At 42.6% G+C, this 20738-nt stretch overlaps 1 protein-coding gene across 1 annotated transcript; it reads right to left on the reverse strand.

Annotated features, from left to right (window-relative positions):
• Nucleotides 1–258: 258 nt before the first annotated feature.
• On the reverse strand, nt 259–2433 carry LOC138195734 (doublesex- and mab-3-related transcription factor A1-like). Its single transcript, XM_069145360.1, has 2 exons — nt 1399–2433; nt 259–1142 (listed from the first exon to the last, which is right to left on the reverse strand). The coding sequence occupies exons 1-2, from the start codon at nt 1874–1876 to the stop codon at nt 355–357; spliced, it is 1266 nt and encodes a 421-aa protein (XP_069001461.1). The 5' UTR covers nt 1877–2433; the 3' UTR covers nt 259–354.
• Nucleotides 2434–20738: the final 18305 nt, after the last annotated feature.

A 20738-nucleotide genomic window follows, 5' to 3' on the forward strand; every position in this document is an offset into this window, starting at 1 on the left:
AACAGATTTTTTTTTTTTTTTTTTTTTTTAAAGCATTTCATGCAAATTAAGCTACTTATAGCGTAAACATCTTTATAGTTTTCTACTCTATTAAGGAGTGAGTGTGGTGGATAAGTAAGGTAGTCAGACATTCAAATAGATATAAAATAACGAGCCCATTTATAACAACAAAATAGCTTTATTCATAATAAACAATCTTTACAAAATATACACTATAAAGACAAATGTTTTTTAAATGAATATTTTCAGATTGCAGTTTTAATCAGCACATTTAATGTCTTTAAATCACTTGAAAAACTCTACAACATAATTAATTAGAAATAACATTTTTCAAGAATCATTTTTTTTAATTTGTCATTTTTCGTTGTTAAGTCGTGCGTAAAGACCCGCATTGCACAGGGACTCCTTGCTCTGAAGGTAAGAAAGGTCTCGGATCATGCCGGGAAAGGAATACGAGTCCAAGGGTGGACGCAGCGGAAACACTGGCATCAGTCCTGATGTCATGTACGGTGACATGAAACCTGCCATCCCGCCGTTGGCAGAGGAATAGGCCAGCCGCAGGGGACTGACACCGAGGCGAGGGCTGAGCCCGTACAGGCTGTCTCCCCCGGCGGCCGGGGTCATGTGGAGCGGGGAGAAGGCAGACTTGTTCCCCAGAGCACCGAACGCTCCGGAGAGTCCGACAGAAGGCCTGAGCGCGCTCGGGAGATGAGACGCAGACAAGCTGTCAGAGTCGATTTTGTTCTCTTTTGAGCTCAACGCCAACTCTATGGATTTGACAATGTCACCTTTGCACGTTCTCACCATAGACTCCAGGGTATCTCGTTTCTGGTGGGGGAAGATCTTGGCCATGATGTCGGTGGGGTCGCGGTCCAGGCTCGGGTAGTTACTGGGTTTCTCCGAGTCGCTGCCAGACTCCGGATCCGAGGAGGAAAGCGACCTCTGCGGACTCTCTGTGTGGTCTGAGCGCTGATCGAACACCGGGGACGGACTTGTGCGGTCACCAGGGACTGAAGCGGAGGTGTCCTTGCTGGGTGACAACTCCTTTTTGTCACTTGGAGGGGACAGACGTGCAGTATGGGGTGCAAAGAAGGGTCGACCAAGGAATCCGTTATAAAAGTTGAACTTGTTTAATTTATCATCTAGAATATGGAAGAGAAAAAAAACAGGCGGTTTAAATAACGTAAATTATGCATGCAACAATACTTGACACAATCCAACCCAAAAACTTTGGTGGTAACTTTACTGTAACTCAAACTACAAAAAAACAAAAACAAATAGAAAAACATAATTGTCAGTAATAATTCAAAACTACTAATAAAGATAATAAAGTATGTAGTGGTGACCACATTTGATCCAAATAATAATTTCCAAATAGGCTATTTCATTTCAACTCACCTTCTTTATGGTTCTCAGTTCCAAAACCATTGAAGCATGAAGCTGCTGGAGTGCTGCTGATGGATGCTGGCACCCCGGCGCACAGAGCTGCTGCCTCGGGGATCCCTGCTTCCCTTCCGATCCCCGAGCCTGGGTACAAGAGCCGGAGCTCCCGGGCCTCGCTCTCCTCCTGAGCCTGCTGCCTCCTCAGTGCCACCTGCGCGGCCATCACCCGCTGCCTCTCCGCTATCAGCGTGCACTTTGCGCACACGCAGTCTCTCCAGCGACAGAAGCGCTTGTGGCCTTTGAGCGCAGAGACCACGCCGTGGTTCCTGCATCTGGCGCACTTCGGGGTCCGCGGATATCCCCTCTCCAGCGACGGGTTGCAAGCCCGCAGGAAGAGAGGCGGAGGGCGCAGGAGGGACGGGGGCACCTGCAAGCCGCCGAGCGGGTTGGCGGTGTGCCCGGCCAGGCCGAGGGGTCTGATCCTGCTCTCCATTGCCCGAAGGGACGCAAATAACAAAAATTCGAGCGGTCCAATACACTTAATAATGTAGTCATTCAGGGGTTTTTTGGCCTTCTCTGAGTGTCTGGCGTCTCTGTACTGCGCTGGCACCCTGGACCAGCGCGCCTTAAGTCTCTCCTCACCAGGTGGTTTGACATGAAACACAACACCGTCGTCACACCCCTTTCCGCTCCAGCCTCTTAATACCCTATCATGTTTATTTGCATGCCGGATGAAGAGTGTTCTAATCTGATGCAACTGAGCCTACATGCAGCTGTAGTTTAAGAAAAACTTGAGGCCTGATGAGATTAGATACAGTTTGATTTTTTTTTTAAAGCACTTTTCAAAATTGTGAAATTAAATACAATTTTGAATTAAAGTTTTGGGCATTTAAATTTTTACGGTTTAATATGAACAGCCAGCAGTCAAAGGGGTTGACAAATTAGGTCAACATGTCACAAACCAAGCTTTTAGAAAGAAGAAAAGAAAGAAAAACATGTCGCCTCAGGTTAAATTAATACAAAGACCTTCTTTGGTCGCCCTACTGAGCAATGAATTTTCACCATTAGGATGTTTTTTAACACAACAATAGCCACAAAAGCAACAGGTAATTATCTACCTGGTTATTCTGTTGAACAAATTACCTTGACAAAAGACCCATCTGTCAACAAACACCCAGTGAGATTGGTGGATAACTAATCACACCTTGTCACATGTTTCATTCATTTCTCTGCGTTCAAAAGGGATCCGGTTACAAGCTCCAGATTGCCTCGCCGTCATTACATGAAGAGCAACCTGAGTAAACACAAAGTGTCAGTCACCAAGGGAGACGCAACTAAATCACTGTTTAGACATGCATTGGCACATGTGCACACATCTTTTTCAACTTTGTCTGTGCTCATGTGCATAAAGTAAACCCTTCAGAAACACGAGCCCGTTTCCAAAAAGTCGGTGTAAAATGTAAATAAAAACAGAACGCAGTCATATGCAAATCATGTAAACCCATACTTATAAATACACAAATGGGAACACAGCAAATGTTCAAAATATTTATGAAAAACATTTGAATTTGATGCCCGCCACCCATTGAAAGCATTTGCCGCATCATGAAACAAAAATATACGACAAAGGAGAACCTGAACTGTTGAGAATCTGAAATCCTATATCTGGCAAGAATGGGACAACATTTAACTTTCAAAACTCCAGCAGCTGCTCTCCCCGGTTTCCAAACGTTTACAGAGTGTTGTAAAAAGAGGAGGCGACGGAACATAGCGGTAAACGTGCCCGTCCCAACTTCTTTGAGATGTGCTGCTGGCGTCAAATTCAAAATGGAGCTTATATTTTTACGTTAGATATGTTGTCTTTGGTCTATTTTCAATTAAAGACGAGTTTACACGATTCGCAATTAATTGCATTCTGTTTTTATTTACATTTTACACAGCATCCCAACTTTTTTTAGAAACCGGGTCGTATTCAATCCAACAACCTCGCAACACATATGTCAATAACATCAAACTGAATTACTGCGGATGTTCTGCTTATTTTGTCCATCCTTACTGTTTGTACAGTCTGTGTTGGCAGTAATCTTGTGCAAACGGACGTTAAATAGCCAGTAAAAATGCTTGTGATGATACTGTCCTCAGCTACTAGACATCCCTCCCTAACATCTGTAGATATGAGCGCTCATCAGGGGCTTCTTTTGGTCTCCCTGTAGCTCTGACTCCACCAGACTCCCTGTGAATAATGGATGTGGATTAAAGAAGAAGTGGAAGGAAGCCCTTAGTCCCCTTGTAGCATTTTATTGAGATAGCGATTCCCTGAAGGGCATCTTTGAGGCAGATCTGCTACGGCAGTTGGAAATTGTTTTGGGATTTCATGCAGACGTAACTATTAGTCATTAACGTTACTAGCTGCCACACTTGCAGAGTCGAAGGTGTCCCAACATGCGGATAAAAGAAGAAGGAAACTAAAACTTCTACTAAAACATGACTGATGGCACTTCTTCTTTTTTTTCCACCTCTTTGTCACTCCCTAGTTGGAGGATCTTATCAGAAGCATACCTGCCTCGTTTTCAGTGCGAGGGGGAAGCTATGCACACATGCACACTTAACACATGAATGTACATATGCAAAATAAAAACAAAAAAAACAACAACAAAATAAAGCATCCCGATAGGGATTTGTACAGAAGAGGCTTTGAGAAGCGAGTCTGCTATTTGCAGAAAGATTCTCCATTAGTTACGGGGCTTTATACATATAGGGGTTGGTACAGACTCACTCCATCTGTGCAGGACGGGGAGATAATATGAAATGCATCCATCAACACACGGCAAGAAAAACATAAATAAATGCCTGTGATGCAAATGATTCGAGGACGCACACAGTTTTTTATCATTTCATCCCGAGAAGTGGAATTTGATGTTTGGATTTGAGGCTGGCAAGTTTATCCAGACACGTTAAAGCTGTTCCCACCTGTTTTTGGTTTTTTTCTGTATTTTTAAAAAAAAAAAATTTTTATACAGACCACTTAGTCAGTTTATACGGACCAGTTACAGCTTTCTCTTGCATGGAGGATGACTGGAGGCAGCGCTGCATGAAGCCTGTGTAAATGCGTGTCATTGAGCGTTTTTGGAAGACGCTCAGTTTCAGTCTTATTTTGTAATTACCCAAAGGAGGAAACGGGCAGCTGTTTTGGAAGAGCCTCCAGAAATTGGATTACGGATAAAAGCTGCATGTGTTATATTTACTCATTTAACTGCCTCTTGTGTTCGTCTGCGGATCACAGGATTACGACGAGGCCGAGCCAGGCTGCTTATTTAAAGCGCCTTCAAACCGCATCACCTGCAGACAAAGTCATTTTGTTTTTTTCCCCAACTAGTTTGTGTCATTCTGTTCGATCACAATCCAACGCACAAAGAAAGCAGAATGCACCGGTTTGTAAGTCCAGTTCTGCGATTTGGTTTTAGTCAGAATTTCTTTCCCAACCTCCTCGGCAGCGGGGAGATCAGCAGGGATAAGTGCAGCTAGAGTAGATATGGCTAGACAGTGTCTTAATTGTGTTCTCAACAGATCTGCTCATGTCAGATATGGTGTTTCATCACAGCCATGAGCCCTCCTCGGACAGGCTTTTATCAGCACAGCATCTTATCCGAGGCAAGGTGGCTGCTAATCTACTCGCGAATCTCACAAAACCTGATTATGTGTCCCGCTGGCAGGGGAGATGGGGGAGGACGGCAGGAGAGGTAGGAAGGTAAAGGCTTATAAGCGTTCTATAATTTCAGAGAACAATGTTGATCTAAATAGCGGCCATGTTCTACTTTGAAGACTTGGTTTAATGCACGAGGGAGGGAAATCAGATCGCGTTATTGTTGCCAACCAGAAGTCGCCACGTGACCCGACTCTGCCTTGGAAACGTCTCGAGCACCTTAAGTTTTCCAAGACCGCAACCATTGTTTCTGGAAACGCAGCACTCAACAAACCCCCCTTTCTTTCGGCACGCAAAGGGCCTCGACCTTTATGTGTTTACTCTCTCATCTGTCACTTCACACCCTTGTCATTGGAAGTGCCACACAGTAGCCTCCCACTCCACTGCCGTCGGCCGAACGGCCACCAATGACGCTCAAGTTGTTGTGCGCCACACGTTCAAAGAAACGTTTATTTCCTTTTGCTTTCGTTCTTTTTTTCTTTTTATGTAGCTTTCTCTGTGACCCTTTATGTCGCCGAGACTTTTGTCGTATCAAAAGCCCTGATCCGTGCTCCGCGTGACGGCGCGTGGCCTCGGCGGAGTTCACCAAGCAACTTTGCTTTTAGTGGAGCTTTCAAGACGGGCGTTCTCCGCTTCTATTTCGGTGCCAGGGGGATGTTTGACTGTTGCTGCGCTGTTGGACTCGGTGCCTTTTGTTTACAACGCCTGGGGCATAAGTTACGCCTTCGCCGGCACGGCATCCTCAGGAAACATTCTGACAACGCTCTCCGGAGATCAGACTAATAGCTCACTTCAAGGTGCAAAAATTCACTGAAATTTGAAAGCATAGAGATTCTTTCCAACAGAAATCTTTGGGACGTACAAAAAAAAATAAAAATATATATATATATATATATATATATATATATATATATATATCTGTAGTGGCTGCAAATTTAAAGTACACGGTTACAGCAGGTGATTGTGTTAGTACATTAGTTGTACTAGCGATAGCAAAGTTTAAAGCGTGCTAATATACCAATAAGGAGGCTGTAGCTTTTAAATTAAGTCACTTGGTTGTTTCAAACTATCACAGAAAGCCGCACATGTGACCGGCTAAAAAAAAAAAAAAAAAAAAAGACTGTTTATAAAATAAAACTGTAAATTTCCTCATCTAAATGTCAAAAAAAGAACACAAATAGGCCAAACTGTCAATCTATTGTGATTTATTACACCTGAGCCTAAAGTAAAAAAGAAAGTAAAAAAAAAAAAAAAAAAAAATCTTTCACCACTTCTTTTCACAAAAAAAACTATGAAACTCTGGGAGGAGGAACATTCAGCTAAGACCTGCAAAAAAAAATAAAAAATCATACAGCGGAGATTGAGGTGGGGGGGGGGGGGGGAGGATTGTTCCATAAACGGAGGAAAGCATCCATATTACACTCATACACACACCTGTGCATTTGAATACATGGGACAATAGATTCCCCCCCCCCTTCCCCAATTCCCTGCCTTTGCCGTGGACTCTATGCGCTGCTATCTTCTGTCATCTTCCCGTCCCCTATTCAATATTCCTCCGTTTACTCTTGCGTCTCCTGCTCTCACACCTTTATTGGTGGTCTGAGTCTGGTAGGTATCCATCAGGGCCCCTCACTTAGCCCAGCAATGCCTCAGTGCCGGGGAACAATGGTGGGCCAAAGACAGTCAAGTTTGCTCATGAGCGCGAGTGTATGTGTGTGTGTGTGTGTGTGTGTGTGTGTGTGTGTGTGTGTGTGTGGGCGGGTAAAGGTTGTGTGTGCACCCATGTCTATGGTTTTTAATCATGCATATTACATCTGCATCAACATGGTGCATCTATAAGGAAATGCAGGTCCACTTTTGACATACTGGCTCACTGTGGATGTGCGTGCATTGAGAGAGCGCTATGTGCTAATGAGTGTGTGTGTGTGTGTGTGTGTGTGTGTGTGTGTGTGTGTGTGTGTGTGTGTGTGGAGGAGGGGGTTGTTAGGGAGCATTAGTATCTTGAAAGGTTCTGGTCAGGTGCCAGTGAATGCAACCTTCATTGTTTAAACAGGTTGGGATTGAACCCAGAGAGTTCCTCGTTCTGCGCTTACTGCGGCTGCACTCTCTGTTTGTTTCCCGTCGACGAGGCTCCTTTATTCAACGATACACTTACAAGCAGAGCTTCGCAACTCAACAATGCATAACTCAGTGGCAGATGAGCACAACCCCTCGGTTGAAGGATTTAAAGAATCAGGTTTCTAAGTGTCTGTTTTTTTGTTTTTTTTGTCCGTACAAATGTGACACCTGACAGAAACGTTAAAGAAGACATCAACGATGGAAAAGGACGTGCAAATGACACGTGGGAAAAAACCCTCTCCGAAGGCGCCTTCGGTACGCACTTTAAAATCTTTGTGCCGTCAGTGAACACGATGAATATAAAGAAAGGATATATATAACTTTCAGATTTGCAAATTTGTACATTTACAAAGTTTGAGCGGATTAATTGCAATATTCCTTCTTGTCCCGGGGCTAAAAAAAAAAAAAAAGAAAAAAAAAAGTGTGGCCTACGCACCTCCAAAATCAGCCCTCCGAAGCATTGCTTACCCCGTCTCGAGTGAAAGGATCTGTTGCCAACCGAATGGGAAAGGTTTGCCGAAGAGATTTTCTCGAGCTGTGAGGATCTTCAGATGTCTTTAGGCTGTAAAAAAAAAAATCCTCTCAGTACACTAAAGTTTTATGTCAGAAATGAGAAAACAGCAGCAGGGAAGGAATTCAAAGATGTAAGTACATTCTGTGGCCATTTTTTTATTTTATTTTTTACATGCAACAGTGCTTTCAATTACACACAATAAAAAAAAAGATCTTTTTTCAATCATTTATTCAATAGAGATGTCTGTAGCCTCAAAATGCTTCAGTGGAAAAAGTAAGTTCAAGTGTCGCTTCCTTTACCAGAAATAACTTCTTGTCGGCATTTTGCATACCTGCCCACTAATCTCTGGCATGAGCTTGCCGAAATCTTTTCAAGCAGAATTCCTTCAGTTTCCAGATGTTCTTGCCAATTCTGCAAGAAACCGTTTCACCAACAACACTGCAATGGGATTCAGATCTGGGCTACGAACCTCCATCTCTTTGTTTTTTTTTAGCCATTCCTTCGGTGGGTCGAACGCGTGCACTTCGACAACCAGCAGTTGCAATCCTATGATCGATGAAGACATTTCAGGGCTTCTTGAGAGGGTATCATCTGCAGTAGACGATTACAGTTGGTATCCGTGGAGATGTGCCTTAAAACTTGCCCAAACTCTCCACAGAGGTGAATTAGTACGACGTAGTCCGGGGCGTATTCTTCGTGGAGGTTCATCACCCAAAGCGAGTGGGAAGTTTATTCATTGCTACTATAAAATAAACAAACATTGACGACAGCGTCTTTAAAGAAAAAAATACTTAATATGTAAGTTTAACTGTACAAAAGATAAAAGTGCTAACGGGGCGTTGTTCCTGCTGTCCCACACTTCCCACAGATCTGAGATAATAATAAGTGATTCAAGTGTTGCAGGTCACACTGAAACGATCTTAAAAATGTCCAGATTGCATTAAAGCGCATTAAAAGAGTACGAGACCGTTGGGGACAAAATTACAAACAAGGAAAAGGGGGCGGTAAAGCATAAAGAAGAACATGAGAGTGCTATCAGATGAACGCAGAGCAGAGGGGGAGACATCAGTGCTGCACATCTCTGCCGGGGTGTTATGGGAAAATATTCCAGGCTTTCAGCAACAGACAATAACAGCTTAGAAATTGTTAAACATTGTCTCTGATAGCAACTGGCATCTGCAAACAGATCAGATGTGAGTTGCTACAGAGCTTACAGGAAACATGAAACCATCAGAGAAGCAGAGGCATTTAGAAGTTAAGCTTGGGTGCATACCAGAGAGTTTATATTCAGCGTTCGGTATATGTTTTATCACGTAGTTATATTCCAACTTCCACAAAAAAAAACAAAAAAAAGCTGATATTCTGAGTATAGAGTTAAAATATGTGCTGCATTTCCAAGTAGCAGCAAAATAAGATTTGCTTTAACCGTCGTTGCACAGATTTTGAAACCAACCAACCAAACCTGTACTGCCGTCTTCAACCCCAGAATACCTGAAACTTTGTGTCACATGAACTCTATTCATTACTCACAAAGGAAACCACTGAGACATGATGAATCCGTTACAGATGAACGGAAAGATCACAATACCTGTTTTATTTATTTTTTTATCTCATGTTCTGTATTTCTATCTCTCTCTTGTTGTTGTGCATTATTTTATGTCACACTTTTCCCGTGTGATTTAACACATAATCCACTGGAACTTGCATTAACATGTATAGTACATTTGAAAGCATTTTATTTTTTTTATAACTTGGAGAATAAATGTTTTGTTTTGGGTTTTTATATTCTAAATATCACCTCGACTTAAAAACGGCATTTGTTTTGGACAGTTTTCTTATCAAACATGAACATGACATTTATTTAAAAGTGGAATAACAGCCAAAACAATAAACTAAAATAAGGAATATTTCCCAGAGTCTTCCGATCCAAGTCGAGAAAGAAACTCGAGGAATGTTTTTTTTCTCACAGATGTGGCCAACAAAGATTCAAACACGTTTTGGAGATGACCTAATAAATCAAGATGAGCTTCGTAGAAATGAACTTGCTTTATTTGTATATGTGACCCGATATTAAAAAGATTTATACGTTTTATATTGTGAACAAATACGTTTAATAACTTGAAACAGAAGCTCGAGTCTACACTGCAAAGCTGACAACTTCTTCTGCTTCTTTTTCCAAATGATTACATTTGCTTGCAGCTGTTACTAAAAACACAGAAGTTAAGTTCTTAGAGTTTATTTCTGTGAATTTTAGGGTGCTTAAATTGTAAAAATAATCCCCCACTTTGGCTGTTATATTACCAGGGTTAGGAACTTATTGCCAAATATGTGTGTGTGTATAACACTAGCTCATTCCAATACTTTGGGACTCATTTCAGTGGGCTTCAGTGGGGAAGGATTTAAAACAGCATTTCATGTTGGGGAATTACATTTAAAAAAAGATATTACAAAATCTTTTTTTCCAGCAGGATTTCCTCAGGGTGTTTCAAACTTTACACTTCTACTTCTTTATAATGACATTTCTTGGCTGGATTGTAAAACATAAAAAGTGTCTGCCGTTTAAGTTCTCGTTGCACTCTGATAAGTTCATTTTCTCAGTCATGTATAAGATCAGTGGAGAATTACTTTGTTAGTAACAATACATTTAAAAATAAAAAATAAAAAAAATGACCAAACTAATCCATAAACCCTTCTAAAGAAACCTCTGTAAATTAACCAGAAATACTTTTGTGTTATTTTACATACATATATAACAAGACATCAAGTTAAGCCTTGAAGAGTTGAAGCCTGATTGTTTCCTTCACGTTTAGTGTATTTGGCAATAAAACCATAGCAACATGCATGGACATGGACTGGCACCTGGTCATGGTTCAAAGAAACTGGAGAACCAGAGCCAGTCAGGTACAGAGACAGAGGAACAGATAACAATGCACACTGCAGTCTATTCACAACTATAGACTGCAAAATGCTGGCTGCATGCAGATTCAACTCTGATAAAGGAAGAATACAAAATAAAGTGCTGACCACAGGTGTGAACAAAGCACCATTTTCAAAAACATCTCCAAATGGGGGATCTTCGGGGGACTTTTTTTTTTGAAGCTCTTACTCCGTCCTATCTCCAAAACTGAAGATAAATGGGATCTTTTATCAGTTTAGAAGTATAATTGTACAACTAGAGTCCCAACATCAATGCGGGACTTACATTTGAAGAACTGCAACCATAAGTTCACAGGCTTAAGGGATATTTATCTGATCATGACGCTCTGAATTGCAAACACAGCTTATCATTGTTATCGTTCACATTTTGGTTAAGATCTTCCTCGCGGAGCTTTACAGGGTGTGAGAAAGTACTCCACCTTATTTGAAGTTATGAAACTGTTTACAAATTGTAGAAAGCTTTGATAAAAATTAAAAAAATAAATAAATAAATAAAAAAAAGTCAGTTTTGTGGATCATAATGTCTAGCAGGTCAGTCGTTCGCTTTATTTATTCAAATTCGTGAGCAAAGCTGTTAATCTGTCAAAATACATCGAGATGCAACAATCAGACGCATTATTTAACACAAATGTGTAATCACCGTTGGTATGAGGTTGGAGAGGATCTTTAGTGTCGAACAGGAAGGATTAAGCCGTGAGGTATTTAACAGCCACCAGAGTTTTGGTTTAAACGAGCCCCTGGTATGTATCAGGGCTTTGTGTCGCAATAACAAAAGCGGTTACATTTGTCTAATAGGAACTTAGTTCTACTTCACTCACTTTGTTTTTGAATGGAAAGTAAAACTTATTTGACAGGTTAAAAGGTTCAGACTCAGATTAAGACCAAAGTATAATGAAGCATCATCTGCAAATAATGAAACAACTGACCCATAAAACATCTGCCAATTGGTTTTCCCTACAATGTCTGCTCTTGCAGCGCCTCCTTTTTGTTAACTGTTCAATGTTTTTGCACTTGAGCCCAACTTTCTCCGTCAGAAACACATATTTCCTTTTTTTCTGGATTCAAACCCAAGAGTCTGGTTCTTATTCATACCTCAACGGTCATTAAGATTAATGCAAGATCATAACACACAAGCATTAAGCCACCCGCCCCGAACACCTCCCGGATGACCTCGGCGCAAATAGAAGAAAAGATGTTGCCAGTGAAAATAATCCAGGAAGCTATCGTGTTCCCTCTAAAATGCATTTGGCAAAACCCTTTAACAGAATATAAACCCACTTTTTTTTTTTTTTTTTTTTAGGAAGACGGGGGTGTAATCACCTAAACATCCCCGTGTGTTCTCGTCGACGCGGGGTCGCGACGCGGTCACGTAGCTCGGAGGAGCTTCTAATTTTGGGATCAGGGCTTAATGAGAGGACGAGAAAACAACCTGCTGGTGAGAACGAGGGGGAAGGTCCCGGAGCCGAGGTGTTCGGGGGGGGGGCGGGGGGGGGATACAAAGGACAGCTTAGCCGGCCTCTGATGTCACCCCAGCACCATTGGAGGGGCTCACTGAAACTAAAGCACCTCCGCTGTGTCGCTTTTGTCTGCTTATTGTCAGGCCCGCCCCCCCCCCCCCCTCTTGTAATAATGAGCTCTTTGACAAGTGATTAACTTCATAGCGGCCTGTATTTATTTTTTGTTTTTTTAATGAAAGGCCGCAGTTCATCACCTGCTGAGTAGTTTTTTTTGTTTTTTTTTTCAACAGGAGAGTGAGCACAGACGAAGTTGCGAAAACGTGACCTCGCGGTTTGCGGTTGAGTTTTTAAAATTCACGTAATGGTTTGGCAACGAAACAATTGTGAACTCGAGGTCCTCATACCGGCTTTAATTCTGGATCTTTCAACCCACACCTCACTGTCTTCATCGGCGGATCGGGGTTGTTCAGATCTGGTTAAAGAAAGACATGGTCTTTGATCCTCTCAGGTAGGCAGGCTGGACAAGAGTCCCCAAAAGAGGTGACCGCTCCCCGATGGGAGAATTGTTTTTTGTTTTTTTTACCCCGGCTGTGCTCCGCTCGCGCTGCAACATCTACTTCCAAAGACTATTTTGTCAAATCAGTGCCTGGACGTTTGTCTCATTAAGGCCGGCCCGGTTTCCTTAAAGCAAGCGAGGTGCCTCAGCGAGCTGAGGCCGCCCCTCGCAAACAAAGCAACACCCCACTCGACGGCAGCGTCGGCGCTTCCCCGACCAGCAAATGAGACGAAAGCTTCAAACCATGAAAACAGTGGTTGGAAAAACGCTTTCTGAAGCCCCCGCTGCCCTGCCCGCCACAGAATAAAGGTGGACAACAAAAGCCCAAAACAACAGGGGACAACATCAAAGTGTGATTTTTGTCAGAGGGATTGCTAGAGGGTTCCTACTGGGAAAAACACAGGTGAATATTTAGGTAATAGCACGTTAAGCGCAGTTTATTCTTCTGACCATCTTTCAAATCCAGACTGATACCTTTCATTAGAAAGTGTTCAACACACGTTCTCCTTTCACAACATTTGCTCTGCTTCACGTTTGTTCTCACTCGCCGCAAATCTATTCGATTTTTTTTTTTTTCCTACAATTTAAAATGGAATCTCAAAAATGTCCTTCCAAAAGTTTCCTGCTGCATCTGAATGTTGTCAAGGATTGAATTAAAGTTTATTAGATGAGATTTATATTACGAACGTTGTAAATTTTCTGCTGGCGCTGATTGAACACTTTAAGTATATTAGCAGACTTAAAATCGGTGCATAACCAAAAGCTAAAAAAAAATTTTTAAAAAAATATGCTGGCATTATTTTACAACTAAGCTGCTAATAAATAACTAAATGAACTTAAAATGGTTTAAATGGCAGAACTAAATAAGTAAACATAGTACATACCCAGTTGTTGATTTTACCACAACAGTCTTCTATTACTTCAAGCATTCATTATTATGTATCATTTAAATCCAGTTTGGATTTTGACAGCTACAAACAGCTATTGTGTTCCTGACCACAGAGGAGGTTTTTGTTCTCCATCCACAGGTGGATTTACGTGACTGTGTGCAATATGATCGCTCTTCGGTCCAAGTGAAACCACCAGGAACAAAACTGAGGTTAATAAGGCAGCGAGGACATTCTTCAAACAACGACCTTTTCACGGCGCTTTCAGCAAACAAGGCTCCGAAAGGAAATTGTGTCTTTGAAAGGTGAGGCTCAAAGGAGACAACTCGACACAAGGTCAACCGAATCAAAATGTGTAAATAACTATAAACGTGCAAGAGATTAAATCATGAAACGAAAGTATAGTGCTACTATTTCAATAATGATTGTCACTGGCCAATCGTGACCAAAATGTATGTCGGAGGGAGGCAATTGGTCTGAACACGTCTAAAGCTACTTGCAATACATATTTTAATCTCATATAGTCCATATTTGCTAATAGATAATAATAAGTACCAAATGAGCGGTCGGCAGTGAGAATAGATTGTATTGAATCCTTTAATATTTTAATACTGAGAAATTTGAAGTTTGAATAGAGAATTGTGACATCAATATACAACATTAAATCTATGAAAGTGCAAAAGTTGTTCTGGTCTTTTTACACGTGTTTTCTATATATACTGTATATATATTATATTTATAATAACACACTGTATATTGGTTGGATACTAAAGTAAAAAAAAAATGGAAAATGCTGTGTCTTGTGAAATTCCAAAGATTTAAGAGAAAACCGCCTGAAGTAATCAGATTCTGCCATGCACATGAATGTTTATTGAATGGACTGCAGTGAAGTGTGGGAGTCAGAATCCAGAACATTCCCCGATGGAAGTAGTGTATAGGCGTGTCAATAGAGGCATGTGATAACAACAATAAAACAATACTAGTCTGAATTAACAATCCGCATTAACGTAGATTTGACATTTAAATCTGGTTCGGGCTTTGCGGCTGGAAACGACAGCAGCTACTCCGCTTAGGTCACTTTAAAATCTTTAGGTACTCAATCATTGTCTGAAAAAAAATTCTGCTGAACACTGACGAACAATAATTGCCATCCATCTCAATATGCGCGATGTCATGACTTGGCGTGAAGTACACAAATGCAATTTTGAGTTTGCAAGCGACACGTGCTCCACAGGAGAGTCCAACCTCATGAATAATTCACAGCCGGGAGAGAATAATGATGGCAGGCAAAACTTTGGCTGAGTAATTGAGTTAGTAGACTCATCAGCATTATTAGAGTGTGTGTGTGTGTGTGTGTGTGTGTGTGTGTGTGTGTGTGTGTGTGTGCGTGTGTGTGTGTGTGTGTGTGTGTGTGTGTGTGTGTGTGTGTGTGTGTGTTTCCTGCCTCATTGGGGCCCTTTTCTGGTATAAACATGAACCTTGTCGAGACCAGTAGTCCTCATGTGGACCAGAGCCCGGTCCTAATGAGGCAAAATGTCATTCCTGAGGTGGTGTTAAAGTTGAGCTTTGGGTTAGGCTGTCAAAAATGAATGGAAGTCAATGCCGTGTCCTAACAAGCATAGCTGTGCAAACGTGTGTGAAATAAATCTTATACTTTTTCTAAATCAAAATGTGGTGAAATGACACCGCCACAAAATGAAAATAATGACAAATTACTCACTAGTTTTTGTTTTTTTTCTCTCCATTTGTCCCTGAATATCCGAGCATGAAGTGACTGATGCGAGCCCGACAGCTATTGTGACGGGATCTGGAAACATGAGAAAGGTTGTTCTGCATTTTTTTTTTTTTTTTTTTTTTTTTTTTATATCCGTGGGTAAGTTTTAATTCACACTCAACTCCCAGCATGCCCGTGTTCCTTCCACCTGGCTGTGCCCTTTGGTCAGCCCTCCCTGCCTAAGTGACAGTATATTGCTCCCATTCAGGGGCTCTATTTTCTAGGTGATTGACTCTGAAAAACTAATGTCGTAATCCCCAAATGTCCCCCCCCCCCCTGTGTTTGAGGAGCGGTCGGCATTGTTGGGACCCCCGGGGGAGTCCTGCCCAGTTCCGTGTGCGTCACGCTGTGCACTTAAGAGCGGTGGGAGGAGTAGGATTTTAACAGGTGGAGAGATACCTCTGGAGCCGGAGAGGCCAGATCTGCCCGAACCGAGCTGGTCTCCGGTCGGCCGGTCGAACCGAGCGCACGCAGCTCCCTCAGAGGCCATCGAACATATTCTTTACATACGATCGTTGAGTGAAATGTTTAAGGTAGTTTGCATGGACGGGCCGGGCCGATGTGAGCTCGGCAGCAAAGTAAAGGCGACGAGCTCAGAGTTACAAATCTACAATGTTCATTTTAATCAACAAAAACTGAGACACTAAATATTTTTTTTATATTTCCAAATGACAACTATTGCGATATATTGTACTTTTTTTTATTATTTTTTTTTATCAATAAATAAAAAACTAAATCAGAATTATCAGGAAGGACAAATGCGAAAATTAACTAGTTTCAGTGACAAAGCTGCAAAAAAAAAAAACCAACAACTAGCTGACATGCACGCAATATTTAGCTCATGCTTCATTGCTAACATTATTAGGTGACGTGAATGCGACGTAAACGTCGCCGTTATTTGGAAATCTTTTGAGTTCCTCTCAGAAGCAAAAAGTGACCCAATAATTAAGCCTCCCCTTCTTTCCCTTTATCACGCTGGAAAGAAATGAGCAATGGCGGCAAGTCCATCGTGGCTCGATCGGCTGCAGATAAGGACCGCCACCCACATTAGCACGCAGGTAATTATTTGGATTTCTGCAAAGCGGGTGGTGATGGAAGCCGGAGAGTCCGCGATCAGACTCGGCAGATAAACATCAGCGGCTCGGAGACACCGGCCCCTGCAACGCTCACCGGGGACCCCCATTGTCGCTCCCCAACCATGCAGTCATTACACACTGCGTGTCATATTAAAGTCAAAGGGCTGCTGGAAATACTGTTCCACGCTCTGGGTTATGACTCACATTGACAAAGAGAAAGCAGTTCTCCAAATTTAGGTTATAAATCTCTGCCTGCTTGGAAAATATTTGTCAGTTATATTTTGGTTCAGGTCAGAGATCAGGTTAAGGGCAAGTATTAGGACAAGTGTAACATCCTCTAAAGTGAGGAAAATGTGTCTGCGGGTGTGTGCGAATGCTTGAAATAGACTTGTTTTTAAGATTCATTTGGCAAAACAAAAAAAACAAAAAAAAAGTGCAACATTTGTACATGCTGTAATTTAGTTTTACACGTGCACATCTGGCTGCACACTAAATCTCCAACCACTTAAGTCACAGAACTGAGAAACCTGTCGCCGCGACTCGCAGGCAAAGACGCTGTACATACGTGACGAAATCCCTCTTCCGCCGTAATCATCGAATCTCCCCCCTTTCTGTCTCTCTGCGCTTGCTGCTGCGTTCGCATGGAGGTTTCAAGTAATCGCAGATAAGGAGCATTTTCACGCTGTTAATCAAGATCGTCCACACGACCTGCCAACCCCGCAACATGCGTAGTTTGCCACGGTGCTTTCCCGCGAGACATTCGCCCTCAGATCTAATCCCCTTAAGCTCTCCGCGCCGTGTTCACTGGACTGACGGGATGTGGCGGGCAGCTGTGGATGAGTTACACTGGAAAGATTATAATTGTATGATGCAACGCTGGAGAAAAAAAAAAAAAGGACAGAGGGGGACGGGGGGGGGGGGGGGGGGGGGGTCACAGGAAACTAAAACGCACAAAAGAAGTTTCTGTTCTTCAACAAAATTGTACTCTATCAATTTATTCTGGTTTGCTTGTGTTTGCTCCCCCCCCCCCCCCCCCCCGCGTGGTCTGCTCCATATTCATGCTCCAAGTGAAGTTGGGGAGTTCAGCGCTTTGCTCGAAAGGTGCAACTCGTCTACGGGGACGCCGCATCGCATTAAATCAATAAGACCTCTGCAGACGTTGTAAAATGCAAAAAAAAAACAGAGAGATGCTAATAATAATACATGAATGACTGCAGATTATTGAGAGAACGCTGATTAAAAGTTTTAAGAAAAAAAAAAAGAAAAAAAACGGCAGAATAATTTTATCTTTAAAAAAAAAAAAAAAGAATCGCTTCAATTACGCATCGATGTATGAAAACGGCCCCTTCAGGGCACCGGTCCTCCATCTTGCCTGCAGTCATTAATTAGATATAATCAACACCGCAGGGAAAAGTTACTGTCAAGACTAATTAGCCAAAATGGAGCTTCTGTAATGGGAAACAAATGAACAACAACAGTCTGACTGCAGCAGCCGGCTCCGTGCAGTACGACTCGCTCCGTCTCAGCGGGAGAGAGCTTTCAGAGCGGCGCCACTCACAATGATAGCAGCACTTGATTACTGTTTTGAGGAAATTACTGAACGTTAAGTGCACCGACAGATTCGGAAAGATAATATGATATCGGACGGGTTTGCGGTATCTGTGGGATATTTTACATTTAAATTTGCAAGGTTCTTTTAAATGACAAATTTCCAGCCACTTTTAGCAAATTTTAAAACACACACACACACAAACGCGCACAAACACACACCTCTGCCGGGTTGCCTATTGTGAGCGCAGTGCAGACTTCCCCCGTCAACCCCCGGACCTCAGAGGTCATGAGAAATGTTGACTTAATCCTTTTTTTCATCCCCACACTACTTCTGAGAGTCAAGGCGGGGAGTTTAAAAAAAAAAAAAGGAACCTTTGTTTCTCCCACAGCGGCGCGAACAAAAGGGGCTGGAGGGGAGGGCGGATTGGGAAAAGCGTACACACAAATATACACACACACACACACACACACACACACACACACACACACACACACACACACACACACACACACACACCACCTGCAATTAAGAGCTTAAGAGTTCGTCCTCTCTCAGCGGCCGGGGAGCGGAGAGGAAACGTCAAGATTAGGTGGGAAGTGCTACGAGAGCATTATAAGAAGCTGTGAGAATGAAGACAGTTTGTCACAGAGTATTCCTTACATGATGCTGGGGGACGGTCACCTTACACCCCGAGGAAGAGCAATTGTAGGAGGATTTGCTAAACGAGCGGCTATTGATGACAATTGAGCATTTAAAACGACGTGGGTTGGAGGTTTGCACCACGGTCTCACACACACACACACACACACACACACACACACACACACACACACACACGAACAAGCCTCTGTTTGTTTTGCCCATATGTCGGATCGAGCCATTCCTACGTTGACAATCCGCCGAGGGCGAGGAAGGTGTTAAGTCGTCCCGAGCAGCAGAAAAAAAGCGGCGGCGACATTTTAAACATGCGACACGACAAATGACGGCAAAATTCACAACCTTGAAACGGGGAAAAGCTGAAAGTTGCCTCTGCTGAACTTTACTGAAAATGCCAACTTCATTACAGCAAAATTGGGTCAAAGGCGCCAAGTGCAAATTAAAATCAACCAAAGGAGATGTGATGATTGTAATTAACATCTCTTCAATCAAGCAGGAGTGCGGGGGATTATGGCTTCATGTTTTACATTTACTGCTGAACTCTGGGGACCTTCTCTGCTTGTAATATATAACTTCTGGCAGTTTAAAGTACCGTTTGCGCGGAGAAATACAGTCAGACTGATGGTGCGAACTTTTTAATCAAGAGTTTTGGAATTAATTTGTTACAGATTATCTTTCGTATCCATTCTCATCAAAAAAAAAATCCCTTCTGTGAAGACTCAGTCTACTAAAAACAAACAAAAAAAGACTTATTTAGCAGTTAAACTGCAACTAAGGTTTAACTTTCTGTACAAAAACACATCTGCGTTGCGGAGATGTCATTTACAGCCTTGCTGCTGCCTTCATACTGAGACCTGTAGATTCTTTACAGCTTCATTACTGGAGATAATTACAAAACTTACCAGTGCATCTTATATAATAAGGTCAGTTGGTCCCCTCCCACTGAGATGTGCAATAACCACTGGTATTCACTGTATTTAATTATCTGTAAAGCTCATGTTGGAAAATGATAATCCCAGATCTCATTTTTGCTGCCCTGGAACTCTCGTCCACGTTGAACTCTCGCTGATAATTAGCCGATGTTCCAGGAATCCTCTGCAAGAATTAATGCAGAGAGATTGTCTGCGAAGCCCCCAAAACATCCAGACAATCCTCAGTAATGACCACATACCCCCACCCCCGCCGCCCCCCGATTGCTAGGGATTCGGTCCGTTTCCTGTTACATCGTTTATATAACGCGGCTATAAATGAATAAATTGTTGGTTCTCCACAAAACTTTGACGTTCAAATTGAACCCGACATTTTTAGGCAACCTGCTGACGTTCCCTTCAGCAACACGAGAGCCGGGAGAGGGGGGGGGGGGGGGGGGGGGGGGGGAGGAGGGGAGGACTTCCACTCGTACGCAATGAAACACAGAAACGTGATCTGAAAAGATCTTCCAGAGAGAACATTTTTATTCTCACCAGGATGAGCCTGCTGATCCGTCGGCCGCACAGTCGCACGCTGGCTCGGCAGCCCGTTTTTATTGTCTCCAACTGTAGTTTCCGCCTGCTTTCAGGAAGGGACCGGCGGTGCGTGTAATACAGCCCTCAGTCCACCAGAGGGCCTCGCTCGGGCGTGAAAGGTACACACGGGGGTACGACCAGGGTTGAAGGAGGAGGTCGTGGAAGGTCGTGTGACTTTCACCTGAGAAACCCGCGTTGGAGCCCGTGAGGAAGCAAAAGTCAACACGGATGTCTTTACACATAACATAGCATATAAACATGCAGTACATCATTCACGTAAAACTACTTATTTTAATCCAAAACGTGATCTTTTCGTAATCCTAACTGTATACGTTCCTGCGCCCCTCTTGCAGGAAAAAAAAACAAAAAAACATTCCTCCGTTCTCCACATGGGACACCAGTGATCGCATGTATGACACACACTACACCACCAAAACGTACCAAAACGGCACCTCCCAAAAAACAAAACCAACACGTTTCACATGTGCACAATCACACGTGGTATGTGATCACATGAGCTTCTGCACATGTAAAATCCGTGCACTTTTCTCCTTTATTGCGATTTTTTTTTTTTTTTTGGGTTGCAGCGCGGCCCGGCCGTACCGCGGTATTTCTGACA

Source organism: Embiotoca jacksoni, unplaced genomic scaffold (genome assembly GCF_022577435.1).
Source record: "Embiotoca jacksoni isolate LCO1_2020_lvr unplaced genomic scaffold, fEmbJac1.0.p SCAF_123, whole genome shotgun sequence".
In the NCBI taxonomy this organism is placed as follows: domain Eukaryota; kingdom Metazoa; phylum Chordata; class Actinopteri; family Embiotocidae; genus Embiotoca; species Embiotoca jacksoni.

What these genes read in the sequence shown, in the direction of transcription:
- LOC138195734 (XM_069145360.1), bottom strand. Translation starts at nt 1,876, where the DNA reads ATGGAGAGCAGGATCAGACCCCTCGGCCTGGCCGGGCACACCGCCAAC. An exon ending in AACTGAGAACCATAAAGAAG is followed by an intron (nt 1,143 to 1,398) that starts GTGAGTTGAAAT and finishes TCCATATTCTAG; the next exon opens with ATGATAAATTAAACAAGTTC.